Source organism: Salmo trutta, chromosome 19 (genome assembly GCF_901001165.1).
Source record: "Salmo trutta chromosome 19, fSalTru1.1, whole genome shotgun sequence".
Taxonomy (NCBI): Eukaryota; Metazoa; Chordata; class Actinopteri; order Salmoniformes; family Salmonidae; genus Salmo; species Salmo trutta.
This window is the reverse complement of record NC_042975.1, coordinates 39,175,044-39,200,177: the sequence shown is the minus strand read 5'-3', so window position 1 is coordinate 39,200,177 and position 25,134 is coordinate 39,175,044. Positions and strand designations below refer to the sequence as shown.

Genomic DNA, 25,134 nt, shown 5'->3' with positions numbered 1-25,134 from the left:
TGTGCATCTCTATACAGTATACTGAGATCTGGCCTACTTTCCCCTGTGTTTCCTGGTATGTTTCAACTGGTAACTGTTCAGCGGACATATTGCTAATTAGGGCCGGCCCCGACCCCCCCAAAAAATGGTCAACCGATAGTTGCCTGTTCTTTCAACCAATCGATTGGTCATCATTTTTAAACTTGTATTTTTTCAATATATAGACACCCTATGTTTGAATAAAATCAACTATATGTAGGCTACTGAGCTTGTCTGATGCTTTAAAAAATGAAGACACAAAAATGACTAAAGAGGGAGCCAGAGATCAATATAGCCTAAACAGAAGAAAGAAACCTGTTCCCGACCCTCCGACTGCCCGCTGCTGCTGGTCCACTCCTGAAGTTGCCGGCTACACTAGGGGTCGGCAACCTTTTCCATTTGGAGTGCCAAGTTATCGTACCATTTGTACTGATCTGCGTGCCAGTTATGATTTTCATGTGGACATTTTCGTGGAACAGTTTCATTTAATTTATATTAAAGTCTTCATGTCTCAAAATCAATGTAAAGTGGTTAATCAAAAATCTATCTAAATGAAAATGATACAAATCAAAAAATGACTTCTATTGCCATTGCCAATATGTAAAAATAGCCTACATAAACCAACAAATAAAAACATTGCAGCCTGCAGGCAGAAAATTTCCTGATAAAAATAAATATCCTATAAATCACATTGGCTACGCATGGTCTGTCTGAAAATAACTTGAAACATTGCATCGGATATTAACTTGGTCCAGCCTGATCATGCTAGCTAACTTGCAACATTGTTTAAGCTTCGGACAGACAGACACAGCTGTAGACTATTTGAGCAAGGGATTGTAAGTAATCAGGTAGGTCTATTTTATGTTTCCACTGGACATTTTTTTCCCCCTTTCATGTTGTGGTTATCGAAAGGGAGAGAGCTGGAAAGATTTTTAAATAGGCTACATTGAGGAACTATTGGCACATTTTGTCATGTGTGCTCCCTTGACCTCTAGGTCAACAGGCTGCTCGTTATGTCACACACCTGTCACCATCGTTACGCGCATCTGAGCATAATGACACTCACCTGGACTCCATTACCTCCTTGATCATCTGCCCTTTATATGTCACTCCCTTTGGTTCCTTCCCCAGGCGTCATTGTTTCTGTTCCTGTGTCATGTCTGTGCGTATTATTTTGTATTGTATTATGTATATTTATTAAAACACTCCCAGAACTTGCTTCCCGACTCTCAACGCGCATCGTTACATATTTATAGGCCTACATGTGACTGCTAGGTCACAGTAATCTCCTTTTTATATACTCTAGACATGCTTTGGTACTACCCAACTTGCTAGCTACCATCAGGTCCTAATGGCCTGGTACCCAGACTCATGTATAGAAACCTTTGCGTGCAGGCCAAGTAGCCTAGGACTACTTCTATGCGTAATCAGGTGCGTGTCCTTTCTCAAGATTGTCTTTTGTTTGGAGCGCTCCTGTCAATGAATTAATTGGAATGAAATAAACCAGAACTTTTTTTCTCACAAGTGAATGACAACGGTAAGACTGTAATAATAATATTTTGAATGCATTAACAGAAATTACCGTAACCAAACAAACATTGTAGATTAGAAATTATGGGAATTAACAGTAAATGTACTACTGGTGATACAGGTGGGCCATCCCTGCGGCCTCTTCAGTGGATTAGTCCACTGAGACAGGTGTGAATCAGACAGGTGTGAATCAGACAGGTGTCTCGTGTGCCATAAATCTTTTTATATACAGTACCAGTCAAAAGTTTGGACCCACCTACTCATTCAAGGGTTTTTCTTAATTTTTTACTATTTTCTACGTTGTAGAATAATAGTGAAGACACCAAAACTATGAAATAACACATATGGAATCATGTAGTAACCAAAAAAGTGTTAAATAAATCAAAATATATTTTATATTTGAGATTCGTCAAAGTAACCACCCTTTGCCTTGATGATAGCTTTGCACACTCTTGGCTTCTCTCAACCAGCTTCATGAGGAATTATTTTCCAACAGTCTTGAAGGAGTTCCCAAATATGCTGAGCACTTGTTGGCTGCTTTTCCTTCACTCTGCGACCCAACTCATCCACAAACCATCTCATTTGGGTTGAAGTTGGGTGATTGTGGAGGCCAGGTCATCTGATGCAGCATTCTTGGTCAAATCTGCCTTTACACAGGCTGGAGGTGTGTTATGGTTCATTGTCCTGTAGAAAAACCAATGATAGTCACACTAAGTGCAAACCAGATGGGATGGTGTATTGCTGCAGGATGCTGTGGTAGCCATGCTGGTTAACTTATATGGGCTACGTGGGCATCCCACCTGCGGGACACAGCCAGTGAAATATCAGGGCGGCAAATTCAAAAACAACAAAATGTCATAATTCAAATTTCTCAAACATACAACTATTTTACACCATTTTAAAGATACACCTCTCCTTAATCCAACCACATTGTCCGATTTCAAAAAGGCTTTACGGCGAAAGCATAAAGTTAGATTATGTCAGGACAGTGCCAACACAAGAAGAAACACACAGCCAATTTCCTAGCAGGAGTGGGGTCACAAAAAACAGAAATACAGCTAAAATGAAGCACTAACCTTTGACGATCTTCATCAGATGACACTCCTAGGACTCAATGTTACACAATACATGTATGTTTTGTTCGATAAAGTTCATATTTATATCCAAAAACCCCATTTTACATTGGCGCGTGATGTTCAGAAAATATTTTGCCTCCAAAACTGCCGGTGAATCAGCACAACAATTTACAAAAATACTCATCATAAACGTTGATAAAATATTAAACTGTTATTCAAAGAATTATAGATAAGCATCTCCTTAATGCAACCGCTGTGACAGATTTCAAAAAAGCTTAATGGGGAAAGCACACTTTGCAATAATCTGAGTACGGCGCTCAGAAAAATACATCAGGCAATACAGATACCCGCCATTTTGGAGTCATCTAAAATCATAAATAGCATTAGAAATATTCACTTACCTTTGATGGTCTTCATCAGAAGGCACTTCCAGGAATCCCAGGTCCACAATAAATGTTGTTTTGTTCGATAAAGTCCATAATTTATGTCCAAATAACTCCTTGTTGTTTGCGCGTTCAGTAAGCTACTCCAAATGTAGGAAGCGCGCCAAACATTTCACGACGAAAAGTAAAAAAAAGTTATATTTACGTTCGTAGAAACATGTCAAACGTTGTATAGCATCAATATTTAGGGGATTTTTAACATAAAACTTCAATAATATTCCATCCGGACAATTCCAATGTTTTGAAAAACGTTATGGAACACAGCTACCTCATCACATGAACACGCACAACTGATCTCATGTCATTTCTGAGTCACCAACTTCCCGGCCTTCTTGTTCGCTCTCTGTTCACTGCAAAAGCCTGGAACAAGGTTCTAAAGACTGTTGACATCTAGTGGAAGCCTTAGGAAGTGCAAAATGAACCCTAAGTCACTGTGTGTTAGATAGGCAATGACTTGAAAAGACTACAAGCGTCAGATTTCCCACTTCCTCGTTGGATTTTTCTGTTATACTCACAGACATCATTCAAACAGTTTTAGAAACTTCAGTGTTTTCTATCCAAATCTACTAATAATATGCAAATATTTGACTCTGGGCCCGAGTATTAGGCAGTTTACTCTGGGCACGCTTTTCATCCGAAATCGAAAATACTGCCCCCTATACCTTAAAAAGTTAAGTGTGCCTTGAATTCTAAATAAATCACCGACAGTGCCACTAGCAAAGCACCCCCACACTATCCCACCTCCTCCTCCTTGCTTCATGGTAGGAACCACACATGCAGAGATCATCCGTTCACCTACTCTGCGTCTCACAAAGACACAGTGAGTGGAACCAAAAATCTCAAATTTGGACTAATCAGACCAAAGGACAGATTTCCACCGGTCTAATGTCAATTGCTCATGTTTCTTGGGCCAAGCAAGTCTCTTCTTATTATTGGTGTCCTTTAGTAGTGGTTTCTTTGCAGCAATTCGACCATGAAGGCCTGATTCATTCAGTCTCCTCTGAACAGTTGATGTTGAGATGTGTCTGTTACTAGAACTCTGTGAAGCATTTATTTGGGCTGCAATTTCTGAGTCTGGTAACTCAAATTAACTTATCCTCTTCAGCAGAGGTAACTGGGTCTTCCTTTCTTGTGGCGGTTGTCATGCGAGCCAGTTTAATCATAGCTCTTGATGGTTTTTGCGACTGCACTTGAAGAAACTTCCTAAATTCTTGACATTTTCAGGATTGTATGACCTTCATGTCTTAAAATAATGATGTACTGTTGTTTCTCTTTACTTTTTTGAGCTGTTCTTGCCATAATATGGACTTGGTCTTTTACCAAGTAGGGTTATCTTCTGTATACCACCCCTACCTTGTCACAACACAACTGATTGGCTCATACGCATTAAGAAGGAAAGAAATTAGGAAGGAAGAAATTGAAACGCTTTCATGAAGCTGGTTGATAGAATGTAAATGAGAGAAGGTAAAGCTCTGCCTTATCTCAGCTCACTGGTCGCGATAACAACACCCACCCGTAGCACACGCTCCAGCAGGTATATCTCACTGGTCATCCCCAAAGCCAACACCTCCTTTGGCCGCCTTACCTTCCAGTTCTCTGCTGCCAGTGACTGGAACGAATTGCAAAAATTGCTGAAGCTGGAGACTTATATTTCCCTCACTAACTTTAAACATCAGCTATCTGAGCAGCTAACCGATCACTGCAGCTGTACATAGTACATCTGTAAATAGCCCACCCAATCTACCTACCTCATCCCCATATTGTTTTTATTTACTTTTCTGCTCTTTTGCACAACAGTATCTCTACTTGCACATCATCATCTGCTCATTTATCACTCCAGTGTTAATCTGCTAAATTGTAATTACTTCACTACTATGGCCTATTTATTGCCTACCTCCTTACGCCATTTACACACACTGTATATAGACTTTATTTTTTTCTATTGTGTTATTGACTGTACGCGTGTTTATTCCATGTGTAACTCTGTGTTGTTGTTTGTGTCGCACTGCTTTGCTTTATCTTGGCCAGGTCGCAGTTGTAAATGAGAACTTGTTCTCAACTAGCTTACCTGGTTAAATAAAGGTGAAATATATATTTTTTTTAAATGCGAAGAGTGTGCAAAGCTGTCATCAAGGCAAAGGGTGGCTACTTTGAAGAATCTCAAATATAAAATATATTTTGATTTAACACTTTTTTGGTTACTACATGATCACATGTGTTAATTCATAGTGTTGATGTCTTCACTATTATTCTGCAATGTAGAAAATTGTAAAAAAAAAAGAATAACGCTTGAATGAGTAGGTGTGTCCAAACTTTTGACTGGTACTGTATATATTTGCCACTTCGACACAAATAAAATCTTGGTCGACCAACAGCTTATCCACCAAATAATCGACCAGTCTACTAAACGGGGTCAGCCCTATTGCTAATTTTCCCACTTTAAGAAATGTACCAACAATGACAAATGCAAAGGAATAAACAGACCCAGAATAACTTGTGAGCCCCGTCATCAATGAAACATTCTGCGTCAGCACTGGTAAAGCTACGAAAACCACAACAGATGGCAAATTCATTTAGAAATGACACACACACTCATTTTGAAGCTGTGTTTTTATTTACAAATATATTATTATGATTTTAGTCTGCATATTAGATTGCGCTGCAGCACATGATAGATATACGTACAGCATATCATCCAAGCCAATTTGGATATTGATATGGTTCACAATTATTTTCTCCTAGAGCCTCATCAGTCACCATCAGGCTGGTGGAGCAGGGAGGTGCAGGCTATTTATTCATGCTAAGCCATCACGACAGCTCTTGATGCGTGGCCTTCCTCAGTTGATTGGTTGATTGATTTGATATACTTTATTTTGGGGTATGGAAAATACAAACATTTGGACCCAGAGGATAACTCATGAAAGCATTATGCAAAGTTGTATACAAACGTATTCCCAGTGTAGTCCAGATATTTGCATGTCTATATCCCTCTTGCAGAGGCAGAAAGCATTGACAATGCCTCCGTGGTGTAAAGTACTTAAGTAAAAATTGTTGAAAGTACTACTTAATTCGTTTTTTGTGGTATCTGTACTTTACTTTACTATTCATATTTTTGATTACTTTTACTGTTACTTCACTACATTCCTAAATAAAAGTATGTGGTTTTTACTCCATACATTTTCCCTGATACCCAAAAGTGCTCATTACATTTTGAATGCTTAGTAGGACAGGAAAATGGTCCAATTCACACACTTATAAAGAGAACATCTCTGGTCATCCCTACTGCCTGTTATGTGGCGGACTCACTAAACACAAATGCTTCTTTTGTAAATGATGTCTGAGTGTTGGAGTGTGCCCCTGGCTATCCATAAAAAAAACAACAACAGAAAAATATTGTGCCGTCTGGTTTCCTTAATATAAGGAATTTGAAATTATTTATAATTTTACTTTTGATACTTAAGAATATTTTAGCAATTACATTTACTTTTGATACTTAAGTATATTAAAACCAAATACTTTTGGACTTTTACTCAAGTAGTATTTTAATGGGTGACTTTTACTTGACTCATTCTCTATTAAAGTATCTTTACTTTTACTCCAGTATGACAATTGGGTACTTTTTCCACCACTGCAGTGCCGTTTTGCCGAATTAAGTTCTATAATGTGTTTTGTACCTTTTCTTTCTCAAGGTTACCCTAACATTGTGGCGACGTACGGCCGTGGATACACTGGATTCGCCCCGAGCTACAGCTATCAGTTCCCTGGTAAGTTCTCTGCTCTTCACATGTCTGTCTTACAGCCCTGTTTAGCTCACCTCCCTCCCTCCCTCCCTCCCTCCCTCCCACACACACACACACACACACACACACACACACACACACACACACACACACACACACACACACACACACACACACAAACACAAACACAAACACAAACACAAACAAACAAACACACACACACCAGATAAGCTGTGGAGTGAGTGATAAGTGTGTTACGTGTCTGGATTTCTGAACCAGCCTGTTGAAAGCTGCAATATGGGGTGTAAATAGCTTACTCTTTTTAGCCCGTGTATGAACGCCACCATGACCAAACGGCTAAAATGGAGGAGGGATTTTCAAGCCCTCAGCCTCACTCCCAATGTATGCAAATCCATCTGTCGGGAGGCAGAAAAATGGCAGACGTACACACAGTCACACAGAGTCAGATTAGAAGTATTTTTATATCCAGCCCTATGTGCATCAAAAACTAAAATTAGTTAAAAGCGTTGACTTGGAGCCGGGTGGGTCCCGGTTGATGAGCCCGAATGGAGCACATGTTGTGTGAAGGTGAGCAGCTGTACCTGCAGCCTGCAGCGGGAGGCAGAGCGGGGTGGGGGGTTGTGGGTGGGGGCCTCTGGCCAGGGAGATGTGGTGCTGTGATACAGCACGCCTCAGGCAGGCATCCTGTTGATTTCATGCTTTATTTAAGCACTTTACACAGAGTCTGTTTGCCGTGCCAGACATCAGTCCCGCCACTGATAAGGCAGAATGGGAAATGTCTGACAGCAGCTCAGATCTATGTAATAGGTTTTTGAAATAGGGACAGGGGTGGGGGGGCCACAGGTGTTACCACCCTGGGGTCAGACATAATCATTTGTCAGAGGTGCCTGGGCTGAGAGCTGTAGGAGGACAGGAGGACTGGGAGGGAGATAGAGGAGGAGGATAGAGGAAGGCCAGGAAACAATAGATTATTCATCTCTTCTTTGTAGAAGGGTCCTACCAGCATGAAAGATGTTCAGACATGAGAAGGGCCCGATGGAAATCTGCAGGGATGATTTCCTACTATCCAATACCTTTACATCTGTCTGCATATAGGACCAATACATCTCTATGTATGGTAGAGGTAATGTTTGGCTTTATTGGCATTAGTTTCATTTGCTTTTTTATTCCAAATCTCTGGGAAATTTTATTGGGAGATTTGACCTTTTACCACATAATACAGAATCTTCTGGCCCTAGATGTGACATGATGAAGCACATACTGTATGTTGTTTATGACACACTTAGGGCCTATAGATGTTTTAATGCAGGAGGTTGGCCGTGTTAAACTTTATTTAAAGAGCATCATAAAGCTGTGGAGTTGTTCAGCTGTTAAAACGGCCACTAGTCTCCAGGCCTTTGACAGGGTAATTGGAACTTTTGAAGTATAAATCAAACTCCATGTTAAATGCTCTATCCCCAGGCCAAGTATTGATCATGTTGCCTTCCCATCCGCACGGAGATGCGGACGGCAGTTTATATTCAAATCAACGGGCCCACGCTGGAGAATTTCATGCTGTACACTGTAAGTGCATTGAAATAGATGAATAAATGCTTGAATAAATAAATAAATAAGTAAAGGGGTGTTGTCTGTGGATGGAGCGATGGATGAAGGGATGAGGGGAGGGATAATGAGAGTGGGGTGAATTGTCAGGCGCTAGAGAAGCCAGTGATGTGACTAAGCCCTGAGAAGGGGATTGAAATATCAGCAGCCGGTGATTATTCCCTCATACATACACGGCCTGATGTCAGCGTGCACCTGGGGTAAACCCGACGATCCCTTCATTATACACACACAGCACCTTAACCAGAGGGGCAATCTCACCTTCTTACATCCCCCCTACCTGTCTCCCCCCAAAGGCTATCTCCGGAGAGATGGGGAGATGTGAGATGTAGAGATGAAGAGATGGGGACATGAAGAGACGGGGAGATTAAGAGATGGGGAGATTAAGCGATGGGGTGATGGAGAGATGAAGAGATGGGGGATGAAGAGATGGAGAGATGGGTACATGGAAGAGATGGGGTGATGGAGACATGAAGAGATGGGGAGATGGAGACATGAAGAGATGGGGAGATGAAGAGATGGGGAGATGAAAAGATGGGGACATGAAGAGATGGGGAGATGAAGAGATGGGGAGATGGAGACATGAAGAGATGGGGAGATGAAGAGATGGGGAGATGAAAAGATGGGGACATGAAGAGATGGGGAGATGAAGAGATGGGGAGATTGGGACATGAAGAGATGGGGAGATGAAGAGACAGGGACATGTAGAGATGAAGAAATGGGGACATGAAGAGATGGGGAGATGAAGAGATGGGGAGATGGGGACATTAAGAAATGAAGAGATGGGGAGATAAAGAGATGGGGAGATAAAGAGATGGGGAGTTGGGGAGATGAAGAGATGGGGAGTTGGGGAGATGAAGAGATGGGGACATGTAGAGATGGGAGATGAAGCGATGAAGAGATGGGGACATGAAGGGATGGGGAGATGGGGTCATGAAGAGATGGGGTCATGAAGAGATGGGGAGATGGGGGGATGAAGAGATGGGGACATGAAGAGATGGGGAGATGAAGAGATGAAGAGATGGGGACATGAAGAGATGGGAAGATGAAGAAATTGGGACTTGAAGAGATGGGGACTTGAAGAGATGGGGAGATGAAGAGATGGCGAGATGAAGAGATGAGGAGATGTAGAGATGAGGAGATGGGTAGATGGGGTGGCTGGTAAAAGAGCAGGTGCAATGTTTCCTTCCTCCTGATCAGACAGGAGGAAGAGGGCGCTGCGGCAGTGAGAGGTGAAGCATCAGGCAGGGCGATGGTGGAAAGTTAACTTTTCACTCCTAGCTAATCCCCCCTGGCTTTCCCTGTAAAACGATCCTCTACTCCTGCCTCCCCGCTACCACCACACAGCGTATTCCTCTTCCAGGCAGCCCGTCTCTCATAGTCCATGACCTTGATGTAGAACATGCAAGGTGAAAACACATTTTCTCGGTCCTTGTAGCTTCCAGGGATTTGCAGTAATCTCGGTTGCTTGGGAGGTTAAAAATGGATTTTGGCCAGGGGAGTGGAGCTCATTTTGTTTTGAAGCACCCACTGTAAGACAGAGAGGAATGGGATAGAGTGGAGCTTGGAGAGTGTTGAATATGGCTGCATATAGGCCACTGGCACTCATTTGCCTAATATCTATGTTGTCTTTGGATACATGAGTGGTTTTATGGTGTCGTTAGTATTGCGCAAGTCATTGGGTTTTTTGTTGATGTTTTGTGTCAGTATTTGATTGGATGGACTGGCTTGGTGCAGGTGGCTTTGTGCTTTAGGCTGGTATTGACATCTATTGTGATTGTGAAGATTTATTTTAGGCACTATCATAGCTTTAGTATGATCACAAATGAAATTAGAATGGTTTGCTGGCATAGGGGACCTACTGTAATGTAAGGAGCTAATTCTTCACTTACAGTATATCTGTTGGTGGACAGATTATCTGGTTCTTTCACACACATCTACAATATCACTGAGGTGGTGTGTGTGGAGCAGTTTTATGGCAGAGTCATTTTTTTACAGTGTGTTTCCTGGCCTTGTCAACACATCCTGCTGTTTTCACATATATCAGCCATGCCAGCTCTGTTCGGTGGCAGATAAGAGTACTGGAGACCACAGTATGCTACTGTACCGTCCGTCCCCTGCGTATTCTCCATCCCACGTCCTCCTCTCTCCCTCCACCACCTCTACCAACACAGCCAGTCACTCAGCAGCCCAGAGCACTACCTCATTTCTATGGGACAGAAACAGACGTTTAGAAATCAGGAGTGAGCATCTCTCTCTGTGTTACTATAAACTTGCTCCTACCCAGCAGGGAATACAGATCGCCAGAAACCCTCCTGAAACCCTCAATAAAGACATGGGCTAGACCGGAGAGACAGAGGACCAATCTTGACCAGGGGTCAAGGGGTCAGGTGTGAGAGTCTTCCCCACCCTAGGTGCCATGGCGTCACCTCCTCCAACCTGACCCGCATCATCAAAGGTGATGCGAGAGGAAATAACATCCGCCTCATCTTCCTCTCTTTCTCTGTTTTATCCGGGCACGCCGAAGCGCTGCGATGTCATTATGGAGATAAGCCATCTGGAAGAAGTGTTTGGGAATGCAAAGCTGGCAACAGTTATTGTGTTCTCCTGCATAGATGTCTCCCCCATTTCAGAGATGAAGATTCTTCCGGCTTTCATTTCAGCAATGGCTGCTGTTTGAATCCCTGGTGTGTATTGATGTGTACGTAGACATACACACACACACACACATGCTTAAAGATGCTGTGAAAATAGACCAGTCGCCTTCACTCCTTCTTCATGCAAACATAGGCACGCAACACACACACAAAGTACCTCGGTCACACACACCACATACACAAACACACATTTAAGTTATATATCAAACATAGCCATGCATAGTGTATGTACAATCAAATGCCCCCCCCCCCCCCACCCACCCACACACACACACACACACACACACACTCCACACATCCTGACCCTAGGCCAGTGTTCTCATTAAAAGGAGGCGCTGCTGGGACTTCACATCCTGACGTGTGATGTGGAAAGAGATGATGGAGGGGGTTAAATGCACATCCATTCTAGTGGTACTGATGGGTAGACACCTCGCCATAGCCATCTACTCAGCCGTCCATTCCAGCCAGCTATTTACAGCATTTGGATTACTTAGTGTAGATTGTGTGTGGGGGGGCAACTCTTTGTGTGGGTATGGGGATGAGATGAGAGGGGTTATGAACTCTGATCCAAGGGAATAAAGAGAGAGAGAAATTGAAAAGGCTGCTCATTAACCCAATGGACGTGTGGAGGCAGTGGCATTCCACGAGTCACAGGCCTTAAAATAGGGCATGACGAGCGGCATCATCTGCACACTCACACAGCACTTCTCTCCGGCCATGGTTCTGTCATCGCTAACTCTGGTGAAACTGCAGGTCTGACGTCAGTCTGCAGTGCGGTGTCACAACCTATGTATCTATGTGAAGCCCTGCAGGCTGGTCCCAAATCAGCTCCACTACTCTGTGTAGTTATATGTAGACCAAGAGCAGGCCCTGCAGCCTGGTCCCAGATCAGCTCCACTGCTCTGTAAACACATGCTGCAGTCAGAGCCCAGTGCAGTGTGCTGTTGGCTGTCCTAGCAGGGCTCTGCAGGCTGTGTGTCTATGCGGAGCCACACAGGGTCTAATGGATAAGGGATCTCCAGCCCAGTGTGTGTGTGGGTGGGTTGGGAGGGGAGCCACGGCGTCTCTGTACCTGGCTAATGCTCAGTGACATGCAGGCCGTATGGATGGCCCAGCCCTGAGCTGGTGGGAAAAATTAAGCCCCAAAGTCTAAATCCCCAGTGTGAGCTGTAGACAGATCAGCAGTGCAGCCAGAACGCAGCAGCCCACTGTGGAGCCTGATGTCCCAGCGTCTGCTGTGGTTAAGATGAGCTGCTGTGACAGAGGCAGACAGAGGAGACAGTGTTGCTGTCAGCCCAGTGTCCTATATTGCAAGGGTTCTCAAAGTGGGGTCCAGGTACTGCAGGGGGTACGCGACCAGATCTCAATATACACTGAGTATACAAAATATTATGCTCTGTCCATGAGATAGACTGACTAGGTGATTCCAGGTGAAACCTATTGGTCACTTATTAAATCCACTTCAATCAGTGTAGCTGGAGGCAGGTTAAAGAAGGATTTTTAAGCCTTGAGACCAATGTTCCCTTTAAGCTGCACGCAGGACAGCCTCGGAGAAGAAATATCAATGCGTGCAGAGAAGCACGAGATTGAACTTTCTAGAGTTTTCCCTGTACTCTACACAGATCGGTGCACCATGACCAATCAGAGCTGCAGTAGGCCTATATGCAAATAGACCATTGCCATGTATGGATCTGTGCCATTCACTTTGAACTGGACTGTTTTTACAGCATGAGTGGTCGTGAGTAGATACACTTGTTTTGAGATCAAAGTGAGAGCTACATGCAGTGACGTGTGCACATTTGTACATTTGTTCTTATCCTTTGCTAGTTAGTGAGTTATTAGCCCAGATCATTTGTAGTCAGCAATGGGGTAGTGATTGCTGCCTACAAGAGCACAAAACGTGTGCATTTCTAGACATCTTTGAAAAGTGAGTCAGGTAAAGAGCTATTTTTTATTTTGAAGGGGCAGTGATGTATTATTAAACAGGCTTGAATAAGCTAAGTAGCCAATAGGCAGAGGGTAGCATAACTTGTCTGATTCTCTGTAGTAATGGTATGGGAATAATGATGCATTTTATTTTGTAAAGTTGTTTCTTGCATCAAACAACACAACAACATGTTCAGTCACCTCCTTGTCTGAAGGACAAGTGGATTAACAGGTTAATGTCAATGTCAGTCTCATGGAATGTTCTTAGCGATTACATTTTTTTGAGGGGAACATTGACACAATTGAGACATGGATTGTGTATGTGTGCCATTCAGATGGTGAATAGGCAAGACAAAAGATTTAAGTGCCTTTGAATGGGATATGGTAGGTGACAGGCACACCAGTGTGTGTCAAGAACTGCAATGTTGCTGGTTTTTCATGCTCAACAGTTTTCCGTGTGTATCAAGAATGATCAACCACCCCAAAGGACATCCAGACAACTTGACACAACTGGAGGAAGCATTGGAGTCAACATAGGCCAGCATCCCTGTGGAACACTTTTGACACCTTGTAGAGTCCATGCCCCGATGAATTGAGGCTTTTCTGAGGGCAAAAGGGGTCTGCAACTCAATATTAGGAAGGCGTTCTTAATGTTTTGTACAATCAATGTATATGTGTGTGTGTGTATATATATATATATATATATATATATATATATATATATATATATATATATATATATATATATATATATATATATATATATTTATATATATATATATATATATGCGTCTCAAAGACATGGCAGTTGGAACCAAAAATCTCAAATTTGGACTAATCAGACCGAAGGACAGATTTCCACTGGTCTAATGTCCATTGCTCATGTTTCTTGGGCCAAGCAAGTCTCTTCTTCGTATTGGTGTCCTTTAGTAGTGGTTTCTTTGCAGAACTTTGACCATGAAGGCCTGATTCATGCAGTCTCCTCTGAACAGTTGATGTTGAGATGTGTGTGTTACTTGAACTCTGTGAAGCATTTATTTGGGCTGCAATCTGAGGTGCAGTTAACTTTAAGGAACCTTCACCTCTGCAGCAGAGGTAACTCTGAGTCTTCCTTTCCTGTGGCAGTCCTCATGAGTGCCAGTTTCATCATAGCGCTTGATGGTTTTTGCGAATGCACTTGAAGAAACTTTCAAAGTTCTTGACATTATCCGGATTGACTGACCTTCATGTCTTAAAGTAATGATGGACTGTCATTTCTCTTTGCTTATTTGAGCCCATATCTTGTCACAACACAACTGATTGGCTCAAACACATTAAGCAGGAAAGAAATTCCACAAATGAACTTTTAACAAGGCAAATCTATTAATTTAAATGCATTCCAGGTGACTACCTTTTATTTAACCTTTATTTAACTAGGCAAGTCAGTTAAGAACAAATTCTTATTTTCAATGACGGCCTTGGAACAGTGGGTTAACTGCCTTGTTCAGGGGCAGAACGGCAGATTTTTGTACCTTGTCAGCTCAGGGATTCGATCTTGTAACCTTTCAGTTACTAGTCCAACACTCTAATCACTAGGCTACGCTGCCACCCCATGAATTAGGTTGAGATAATGCCAAGAGTGTGCAAAGCTGTCATCAAGGCAAAGGGTGGCTACTTTGAAGACACATTTTAGCTAAGGGATATACAATGTAATATTATTAATCTACAATGTATTTTCTTAACCCTGGGCAACATGGGCCTGGGAGGCTCACAAGGATATTGGTATCCACAGTACTACACCAATTATCAATTGTTCAGCTCCAATACTTCTTGTATTCACAAAATAATATCGTTTTTTTTACATAAATACAATGTAATTTAAAGTAACTATTCAGTGAAAATCTCACTTTTAAAGGTTCATATTCTGTTAACTCATACCCAAATAATGTTGTTGACTCGTCATATACTCGTATTTGTGGCCAAAGCATGAATAAAGAATTGAAACAAAAAACTAAAACGTGTATCTCTAACAGACCGTTTAAAAAATGCTTGTAACTCGCATGAAGATTTCTAATGACCAGTATATTCCCACACCATTCTGTTCTTGGAGTAAGCCCACACAATTCCAACACAGAAAAGGTGCTTTTTAACATTCTTAATTACCATTTTTTGGAAGGAAAACTATTTTACTCATATTGTAATGAATTATATGTCATATTTTGTAGAAATCTGGAAACACTGGACAGTTACTTTAAGCTTTAAAACTGCAAGTTTTTCTATTTTCTAAATGTGTAGAATTGTAGGAAATTAGCTTGAAAACTATAACATTTTCTCTCCAATGCCAAGCGGCATCCTTTAAAATGTTCCTTCCTAGGGCCCGAGACTTGGTTTGTCCGGCCATGCACTGCCATGGTAAAAGTCATGGTAAAACTCCTTGTATGATATTTTTCATCTCACTCAAGTTGTGTTCTGATTATGAGGGCGTCCCTGATGAATTTGCTAACACAAAAGGGGTCCACGGGCCCCAAAACATTTGAGAACCCCTGCTCTATTGAGCTACCAGACTGGAACAGAACCTCTTCTGCTCTGCCTCTGGCTCTGGACCTACAGGAGAGGAGAAAAGGAGAGCAATATGTTGATGTTATGAGACTGAAGAGTCTCTTCTTCTTTCTTCTTGAGGCCAAACACCCACCAGGGTTCCAAAATCAGCAAGTGCCCTCCTCCAGCCTCCTCTCCTTTTTTCTTTCCTCTCCTCTGTCCTCTGGACAGCACTAATGGTTCTCCAGTTCTATAGCCTCTTCTCCCAGCGCATGGCTCAGCAGCTACACTCACTCATTAATACAACCCAATCCCTCCCCACACTGGGCCTCCATTTTGACTCATACATTGTTTATGACTTCTGCAATCAGTGGCAGGTCGTATAGCAGAAGTGCTGTATAACTCACTGAGTGTTCAGAGCCTGACTATGCCAAGTACAACCAATGTATTACTCTCACATTATTGAGAGAACTGTTTCGCCTTGTATTGAATGGCAGTAAAGGTGTAATTGTGTACCATAAAACATGGTTTAAGCAGTGGCGACAGTGATGAGTTTGTAGTATGCCTGCTACACACTAGCGTGCACACACACGCACTGCTCCTGTCCCATAGAAATATACACCCCTCAGCTAGGGGATTAATCTGAGCTCTGAGTTGCGTTGATGACCTGACACTTTAAGCTACTCTCTTTCATCTTAGCGTACCTCAGTTTGTTCCCCTCGTCTAAGTTTCTTCCTCCTTCGTGTACGGAGAGGACCATTATTAATGCAGAACAAATTAAAGCTGTTTACTTGGGTGTTAATGACAGGGGGCCTACTGTGGGTGGCCTAGCCTAATTAATATCAACGCCCCAGGTCCCAGGGGAACCACACTGGCATCTTATTAGGAGGTCCATTACACACAAATATACACACACACACGTTTGTTTTACTATCCTTGTGGGGACCAAACAATTGATTCCCATTCAAAATTATATATTACCCTAACCCTAAATCTTACCCTTAACCTAACCCTAAATGAAGCACTAAGCATAACCCCTAAGTCTAAAATAGCCTTTTTCCTTGTGGGGACTGGCAAAATGTCCCCACTTGTTTTACTGTCCTTGGGAGGACTTCTGGTCCCCACAAGGATAGTAAAAAAAAACACCCTCTGCGCTTGGCTCTTTGATTCAACAGGGTCCCACAGGCTTAAAACGTTCATGTTTGAAGACCTGATTCTAGATCAGATTGGGATGTTACACCGACAAAGAGTTCCAGATAAAGACCCAGCTGTGTGTCCTGGCCAGGTCTCTACTAACCCTAGATCAGAGACCAGCATAAAATGAATGAGCGGGAGGCACGACCATGTCCATCATGACTATGTCCATCATGACTATGTCCATCATGACTATGTCCATCATGACTATGTCCATCATGACTATGTCCATCATGACTATGTCCATCATGACTATGCCAGGTTTATGGTATTTACATGTATATAACCTGAAAACTACTGAGGCTGGACATCTCCATACTCCTGATTCTCTCTCAGCTCTGCAGCAGATTGCCTCGGCACTCCATGAGCTGTGTCTGTGCTGAGGATTATTTATTTTGTTAGACAAAATGTTCTGACTGCTCCAGTGAACTCCAACACCGTCGGTATAATCGCTCTGAAAGTCTTTGAAAGTTAAATGGTACGTGTGAACATCTCTCTCAGGATCCAAGTAAGTCACCCTCATAAACTATAGACGCTATAAGACGCGGTGACAAAGTAATATAGGCCGGGGTCGTTTATCATTCCCTCACAATACAGTAGCTGTGTGAAACGCAGCACGTGACTCGTGCTGCTGCCGGGTAGATGTGTGGGTGTTTACAGAGGTGTGACCGCTAGCATTTGCTGGACCAACGTTTGTAATGGTTGAAGTGTTACAGTGTTGTGGCTGTTGTGGCATTAATATATTGCTACATTATAGCTCATGAGGAAACGATCACCTTTCCTTCTCAGCGACAGTAGCTAGCTGTTCCCTCTGTCTTCTGCTCCATAGAGGAGGAGATAGGGCAGGGAGCATCAACTAAGATTCAGCTACGGGACCATTTTTTTCTTGAGTGGATGGTCAGGGGGCTGGAACATAATTGCAAATCATTTGTAGACTGCAAATTGACCGCAAGAAGCCCAAACAGAAATGATGTTTGACTGGTGACCCGTGTATATAGCTAAGTTATTGTGAATCATTGTGTATTTATTATGACTTTTATTATTAGGGGATTTTACTTTTCTATTATTTCTCTATTTTCTTTCTCTCTGCGTTGTTGGGAAGGGCCCGTAAGTACAGTAAGCATTTCACTGTTAGTCTATGCGACTGACGAATACACATTTATTTCATTTTAAACATAATTTCAAAACTGTCGTATAGGATCACGTATGTCTCTTTATTATGCGTGGGAATACCTTGGAACACATTTCCAAAATTAAAATCCCTTGGAGTTGATTTGCTGGTGTTTTTACAGTCTTTTTATGTCCAACAATAAAAATAAAAAAACTCGGGGGGCCAAATAAAATCACCCGCGGGCCGTCAGTTGGGGAACCCCGATATAGGGATTTGGGATCTTTCCAAATCTCTTTGCTTCCTGCAATTACCAGCATAAATCCAGGCTTTTCTGGGCTCTGGGCTTTCTCCCTATTTCTATAAATGACTTTCCCTCTCCCAAATCAAAACCCATGAAGTCCTTATAACAAAGGATCAGTGTACCAAGTAGTTTCATTCGAAACTAAATCCTTTGGCCTCCATCGACACAAAAAGAGACACTGTTCACACTAGCAGACGGACACAAATGTGTTCGCAAAGACACACTCACACACATCCACAAGAGTGCACGCACACATACACCAATCCATTGACCGCATACACACACACACACACGCATGCACGCACGCACGCACACAAACACACACACACACACACACACACACACACACACTAGCCGACATGAATAGACAACCCAGTCTTTTAAACCCAGTCTCTCCAGTGCATGCTCGCAGACATATATATTAATGTCACTTATATGAAGGAGAACTCGCTGTGTGGTTGTATTCATTGATTCAGAGGCATTAAGAATGATAGCACTCAAAGGAGAGGTGAGCACCTAGTGCATGTGTGGCAGGTCATGTAAACGCCACCTGGTTCTCTCCAGCTCATCTGTAGCTCGTCTGTGATTCGTGCCTTTGATACGGCTGGCAAACATCTTTTTCCAAAACAATAAAAGATGAGACTTGGTGCTGAGGGATGACAACAATTGGCCTCTTCTCAGTCTGGAGATGAAAAGATGGCATCCGTTTCCTTCCCTCTTGTTTGTCGTTTTTTATTTTTGCCATTTCTTTTTTCAAAGGTGCATTCCCCCTCCCTCCTTCCCCATCCTCTCCTCAGTCCAGCCACAGGCTGCCTCTCTCAGAGCTCCATGTCTTCACCCCCATACAGAGACCTTTATGTTCCCCTCACAGACAGACAGACAGACAGACAGACAGACAGACAGACAGACAGACAGACAGACAGACAGACAGACAGACAGACAGACAGACAGACAGACAGACAGACAGACAGACAGACAGACAGACAGGCAGACAGACAGACAGACAGACAGACAGACGGGCCAGGCGTGGAAGGAGAGTTCACTTATATTGGAAGGGTAAACAGAAGAGTGAATAATATGACTATGTCAAAATAAAGCAGCTACATTATCCAGCTCTTGCACTGTGGACTGACAGCCTGCACTGTGGATTGTTATAAAAGCATTGTATATTCCAAAATATAGTTGTTGAGTGCTAAGCAGAACAGGGAATTGGTGGTGCATTGTCATTGCTAGGTGAGCTGCAGCAGAGCAGAGCAGCAGCCGATGTTGGGCTACAGCCGAGTACAATACAGAGGACACTGACACGGCTGTGACCTTACTGTGTGGCGCTCGCTGCAGCAGTCCATCGCCGTAGTGATGGCGTCATAGTGACGTGCCACACTGGGTTCTGGGAAAAGGGGGCCGGACACAGAGATAAAGCCAGTGGGGGACATGGAGCAGGAGAGATGTATAAAATGTTGGCAAGGATAGAGTTTCACAGAACGGTGAGAAACGAGCAGAGTTAGTGAGATGGATTAGGTATAGGTGAGTGTAAGGTTTGACGGGATGACAGATTGGAGTGAAAAACAGTGGTAGTTTCATAGAGAGAGAAAGGGAGATAGATGGAGGACAGAGGCGAGCGTAATGGCGTCACACAGCTGCAGGGGGTCAGGATGGTTATATATAGAGGACAGACTGATATATTGTGGAGAGAGCTGGGACGAGATTTCTGTTACTGTGAACGATCTCTTTCAAAGGAAGTGAAGAGAAATCCATGTTTTGCTGTTTCTCTTAATCTCTTTGTATAAGAAAAAGGAAAGTATTACCGGAAGTCAATGACAGCTTTGTGGTTATGAATAGACGACTTACCTCATGTTGTTTTGAATTAGGTGGAGACAAAAAGTATGACAATGTCTGAGTCCACAAAGAGAGGAAGTGTATACTGCAGTGCTGCTGTGAGTCTAATCAGTGCTTCTCTCTCTCTCTCTCTGCTGTTGAAGTGGAGCGAATGCCTGTGCTTTCAGCCGAGCAGGGGTGGAGGAGAGGAGAGAGCGCTGAGGACTGGTCCCCAGAGGCCCCCTCGGGCCCCCACTCCATAAACAGATGTGTCCTTGTCCCCAGTCTCCACCAAGAGAGCGCAGCCACTGAAGTGGCCAAATAATAGTGACAAATTTAAAGCTAAATATTGTCTTTATCTCGTCAGTATTAAAAGGGCCATGAAATTGATTTAATGCGGCAGCGCCTCTCTTGGGCGGCTTCTTACCGCCTGAACACAAAACAATGAGCCGCAGCGATCTATTAATTAACCCACCTAATCCTGCAAAGTTAATCTGTCTCCACAACTTTGCTTGCCACTAACTTTGAATCCACAGGGTCTACTGGGGGCGTCGTGACAATGGCAGGGAGGGGAAGATACAGTACTTAGAAGAGAGAGAGAGAGAAACGAGCGTTGACTCCAGCAGAGGGCTCTTCTGCACGGCAACAGCAGGGCTGGCGTTTGTGGAGAGGAAGGGGTTCGTGACCGTCATTAGCATAGCATCCGAGCTGATTTGTGTTTTTCTGAAGAGATTAAAGAGAGGTGTAGAATATCAGAAGGGCTGTTTGAATCAGGGCCGTCTTAGACTTGAGAAGAATGGAGACTGATTGTGAAATGCTTCCTGTCGGTCTGTATGTCTGCCTGTCTGTCTCTGAGCTCTCACCTCTCTCTCACCTCTCTGAGCTATGAGATGTTTTTCCGGGAATGGCAGCTCCTTGCTTCTCGACCACCTTACGGTCCCAGCACGACGGCACCTCACACCAACGCTCTTGCTCACATTGTGTCTGCAAAGGTGTGAATTACCTCATTCTCAGCAGGGCACTGAAAACCAATGTGTTTTTCTCCTCCGCTGCGGTTCCTCTGACCCTGCCCACTTGCCTCCCCTCAACTGCCCCTTGCCTGCCCCTCATCAGTCTTTGTGTGAGCCCCTCTGGGCAGAACTGTAGGGGGACGCTGGCCCAGAAAATAGGTCACACCTTGGTGGTCTTCTCACCTCTACAGCATCAGAAAAACATACTCGACTTCCTCCAGAGAGGGCTCAACACTTCCCCTGTGTCTGTCTGACTGCTAGTCAGCCCAACACACATGGAACATACACACACAGAACACAACCCACAGAGAACACGGAACATATCACACACAATCCAAAACAGAACACACACACAGAACACTTTCTGCTTTGAAAAGATCAAGACCACATCTATCTGGCTGTCTGGCTGGCGGAATTCTGAGATTGAATTTTCTCATTAACAGTTCCTGTCAGGATAATGTGGGCTGTTCGATTATGCAGAAGGGTATTAGGGCCAGAGTGAAGAGTCAGGCTAGTCGTCAGGCCTAATGACATGCCATTCCTCTGTGTGAGAGAGGGAGGGGAGGGGAGAGGAGAGAAGATAGGGGCAGCCGTCTCTGGTGTCAGGCCCTGGGCATGGACGAGTCTCTGTCAGCCAGGGATGGGTGTGTTCATTAGAGAGAGACTGCACTGTAATTACATCGATGCTGTAATAGAGGCATAGACACACAGGCTCAATGTGTTGCTTTAATTGCACACTGTAATGATCCTGGTATTAGTTAAAATGTTAGAGCACTGCACCATTTTACTGAGTAAAGAGCTGGCGGTCCTACTCTGCTAAATACTGTTCAGAGCATATTTGAACACCATATTAACAGATTAACAGATTGGCTCGGAAAATCTAAGAATAACAAGAAATTGTCATTTTCTTGCAATGAGTATTGAGTGGATATGACCATGACAATGAGGAGAAGAAGAGTTTCCGACCCTCCACAAAATGTCAAACTCCAAATTGAGCGCCTGAAAAGAGAAATATTTTGATGCGTTCAGTTATGCATTCAAGTGGCCAAAGCTGGTCCATAGCAACTGGTAACTGCTGCCAGATGAAAATACAGGGGACACACTACAGTGGCAGATCTCCCAGAGAGCAAAACTGTAAAGCTCTAAAGAAGCTGGTCTCTCCCCAGAGTGAAGCCGTTGACATCCCCTCACCTACCCCCAGCCAAGAGAGTCCCCCCACGCTAAATGGAAATATGGCAGTATGGCACAGAGAGCCTCCACCAAGCAGTGCCCATTAGCTGCTGCTAACACAATTAAGAGGCATGAAAAACTGAGTACGATCAAAACGATAGTGAGCGTTTCAAGGCGTCCTAAGTATTTAATTTGAGTAAATGATTGTGCCGCTTCCCCCCCCCCACACACACACAGCGCGCGCGTGTGTATGTGCTGATAATTGGGCGACTGAAGACTCAGCGTGGAGGAGAGGACCTCCCGCCTACCCAAACCTTTCACTAGAGACAGTGCGAGTGATTGCATATGTGTGTGTGTGTGTGTGCACGTATGTCTGAGTGTGCCTGCCTATGCATTCATGTTCACAAATGTATCCCCCCCCCCCCCTCTCTCTCTCTCTCTCTCTCTCTCTCTCTCTCTGGGTGTAAATAGGAGGGCTGTGTAAGTCAGATCCCAAAGCGTATTGATAGCACACTAGAACACTGTGGTGATCTCCAGTGGAGCGGCCTCTGGGTTCTACTAGCTAGGTCTGGGATGACAGTGAGTGACGTTTGTCCTCTGTGTACCTACAGGCTTCCCGGCGACGGCGTACGGACCGGTGGCGGCGGCGGTGGCAGCAGCGCGTGGCTCAGGTAGGGGGGCCCGTGGAAGAGGCGGCTACATGGCGTACCCACAGAACGCAGGGCCAGGTAAACTCTGCTCTGTCCGTGTTCTGTGTGGCTGCTGCTCCCTCCAGCTTCTCTCGCTGCTCTGCTTCTCCTTAGCACACTCATAGAAACATGTATAATGTAGTCCACACACACTGGAGCTCTAAATACTCCAATGAAGGGCACAGGCAGACATTTTATTCTCCAATCCTAAAACTGTCTAAGAATGACTCACCAAAATAATTGGGTGTCAAGCACATAAAGTAGCTCGATCGATTTCGAACACATTTTGACTTGTGTAATTCTTCGTTGGCAATGTGCTGCGATATGTCTGCTTTAGCCCTCAGTGACTAACACTGCTTCTCCAACCATAAAACCTGGAGACATCCACTCACTATAAACACACACAACACTGATTGATTAGCTAACACTGTACACGTGTGTGTGCAGAGCGACTTGTACCAATAATCTGAAGCACCAGACTTGCAAGTTTCTCCCTGTTTCTCACTCGTCATTGATTCGCCAGTCAGCTTCATTAGCATATCTGGCTCTGTCCTCCTCAATAACACTAAAGCAATCAATAGCAGTGAATAACAACCTAGGTGTCGGAAATTGACAAGCAGCATCCAAGCTCTAGGGAAGACTGGCTTTCTTAATCAGACTCAGGTCGTCTCTCTCCAAGTGCTACTGTACCTACCATAGTACTATACTATGTCAAGTGCCTTCAGAATGTATTCATACCCCTTGACTTATTCCACATTCCATACTTTCTGAACGCACTGTATATATATATATGCTCCTGCAGTATGATCATATGAATGTAAGCTTCAATGTCCTGATGGAAACTGTTTGGAAATATGACCCATCAATACACTCAAGCACGCACACGCACACACACACCCTGCCCGTCTTCCTCTCTTCATTTGAGCTGCATTCACTTCAGTTCAGGCAACACAGGAAGCCAATCAGATGTTCTTTCTCTCCAATCAGGCCTCTTGATCTTGCGTTTTCAAAACAAACAATCTGCCAGACAATGGAGCTCAACGCCATTCAGTGAGAGTTAAACAGGGATGTGATTTGCTGATGATTCCTTGGAGAGGATGAGACAGGGGCACATCTTGTACTGTTGTCAGAGCCTGACAACTCTGTGTTGCCTGATAGTGCTGGTAGATGATGTATGGGGGTATAGTGAGGTAAATGGTGACCTCACAGGTCTCCTGTAGTCTAGGTAATGAGGAACCATATGGGGCTCTCTCAGCTCTGATGTTTGAGCCGCCATAGTTTACTACACACACACACACACACACACACACACACACACACACACACACACACACACACACACACACACACACACACACACACACAGGGTAGATAAACAGGGTCGAGCGCTGAGGAAGACAAGCGTGTTTAAATGTGACCTTCCTCTCAGCTAATCTCCCGCTCGTCTCCTCTCCGTTGTGTGGCGCCGTGCCGGGGTGAACGGGTGCATCTCGTTACCGCCCCGCCGTGCTCATATTTACCCACACGCTTATCATCCCACAGAGCGAGCAAGCCTTAAACCCTCGTCTCTGTCTGCCCCTCGCCACGTGGCTGGCTGCTCACCGGTGTGCCTGCCTGCTCCGCAGAGAGCCAAGGGTAAATGAAAGACAGTCCCCAGTCACCCTCCTCTCTGGCTCTGACAGCCCACGGCTTAATGTCACCGGTCAGATCGACACCAAGCTCACATGGCCTCCCTCTCCATGACAGAGCAGTGCTGCTGCTGCTGCTGCTGCTGCTGCTGCTGATGGAGGGTACTCTCTGGGTAAAGCAGTCCCTAGGACTGGCCTTGCCATCACGCCATAACAACTTAGCCCTGAATGACAAGAATGGAATCTGAATGTTGTTCCATGTGTCCCTTCCCGATGTTTGTCCTTCTGTGGATGTATGATAGATGATGAGCCTGTATTACTGAGGTCGTATGAGAAAATGGATGTATTGAATAGGTATAGCTGTTTGACAGACACTGATGGATGACATGTCATTGATGAGTTATTGCTATGTTAGTTTGTTTTCTGGGATATAATCAGCATAGTTGATCAGTGAATATGTTATCACGCACTCTAATCATTTGATAGGAAACGGATTAGGCCAGTAGGCTGAGTATGGCAATAGTCATATAAACATCTTACTCTGCTTATCTTGAACGCCGATCATAATCGAAGTAAGCATATGGCAATTAAAACACCCGGTTTCCTGAGCAAATCTTTCAAATGATTAGGACGTGTAAACACGTTAATCGGAGTTCCAGCGGTGTGTTTGATTTGCGCGTGTGCCA

The 25,134-nt window shown here is 43.9% G+C and overlaps 1 protein-coding gene across 13 annotated transcripts in view; it reads left to right on the top strand.

The window, feature by feature from the left end:
- Positions 1-25,134, top strand: part of LOC115154563 (RNA-binding protein Musashi homolog 2) — a 314,171-nt gene that overhangs the window by 264,421 nt on the left and 24,616 nt on the right. For 8 of the 13 annotated variants that reach the window (XM_029700900.1, XM_029700901.1, XM_029700894.1 and 5 more), the window contains exons 10-11: positions 6,757-6,831; positions 22,743-22,859. In XM_029700900.1, coding sequence (XP_029556760.1) covers positions 6,757-6,831; positions 22,743-22,859 — 192 coding nt within the window. The remainder of the gene's footprint in view (positions 1-6,756; positions 6,832-22,742; positions 22,860-25,134) is intronic. The other 5 variants (XM_029700902.1, XM_029700896.1, XM_029700898.1 and 2 more) reach the window with 1 other exon arrangement.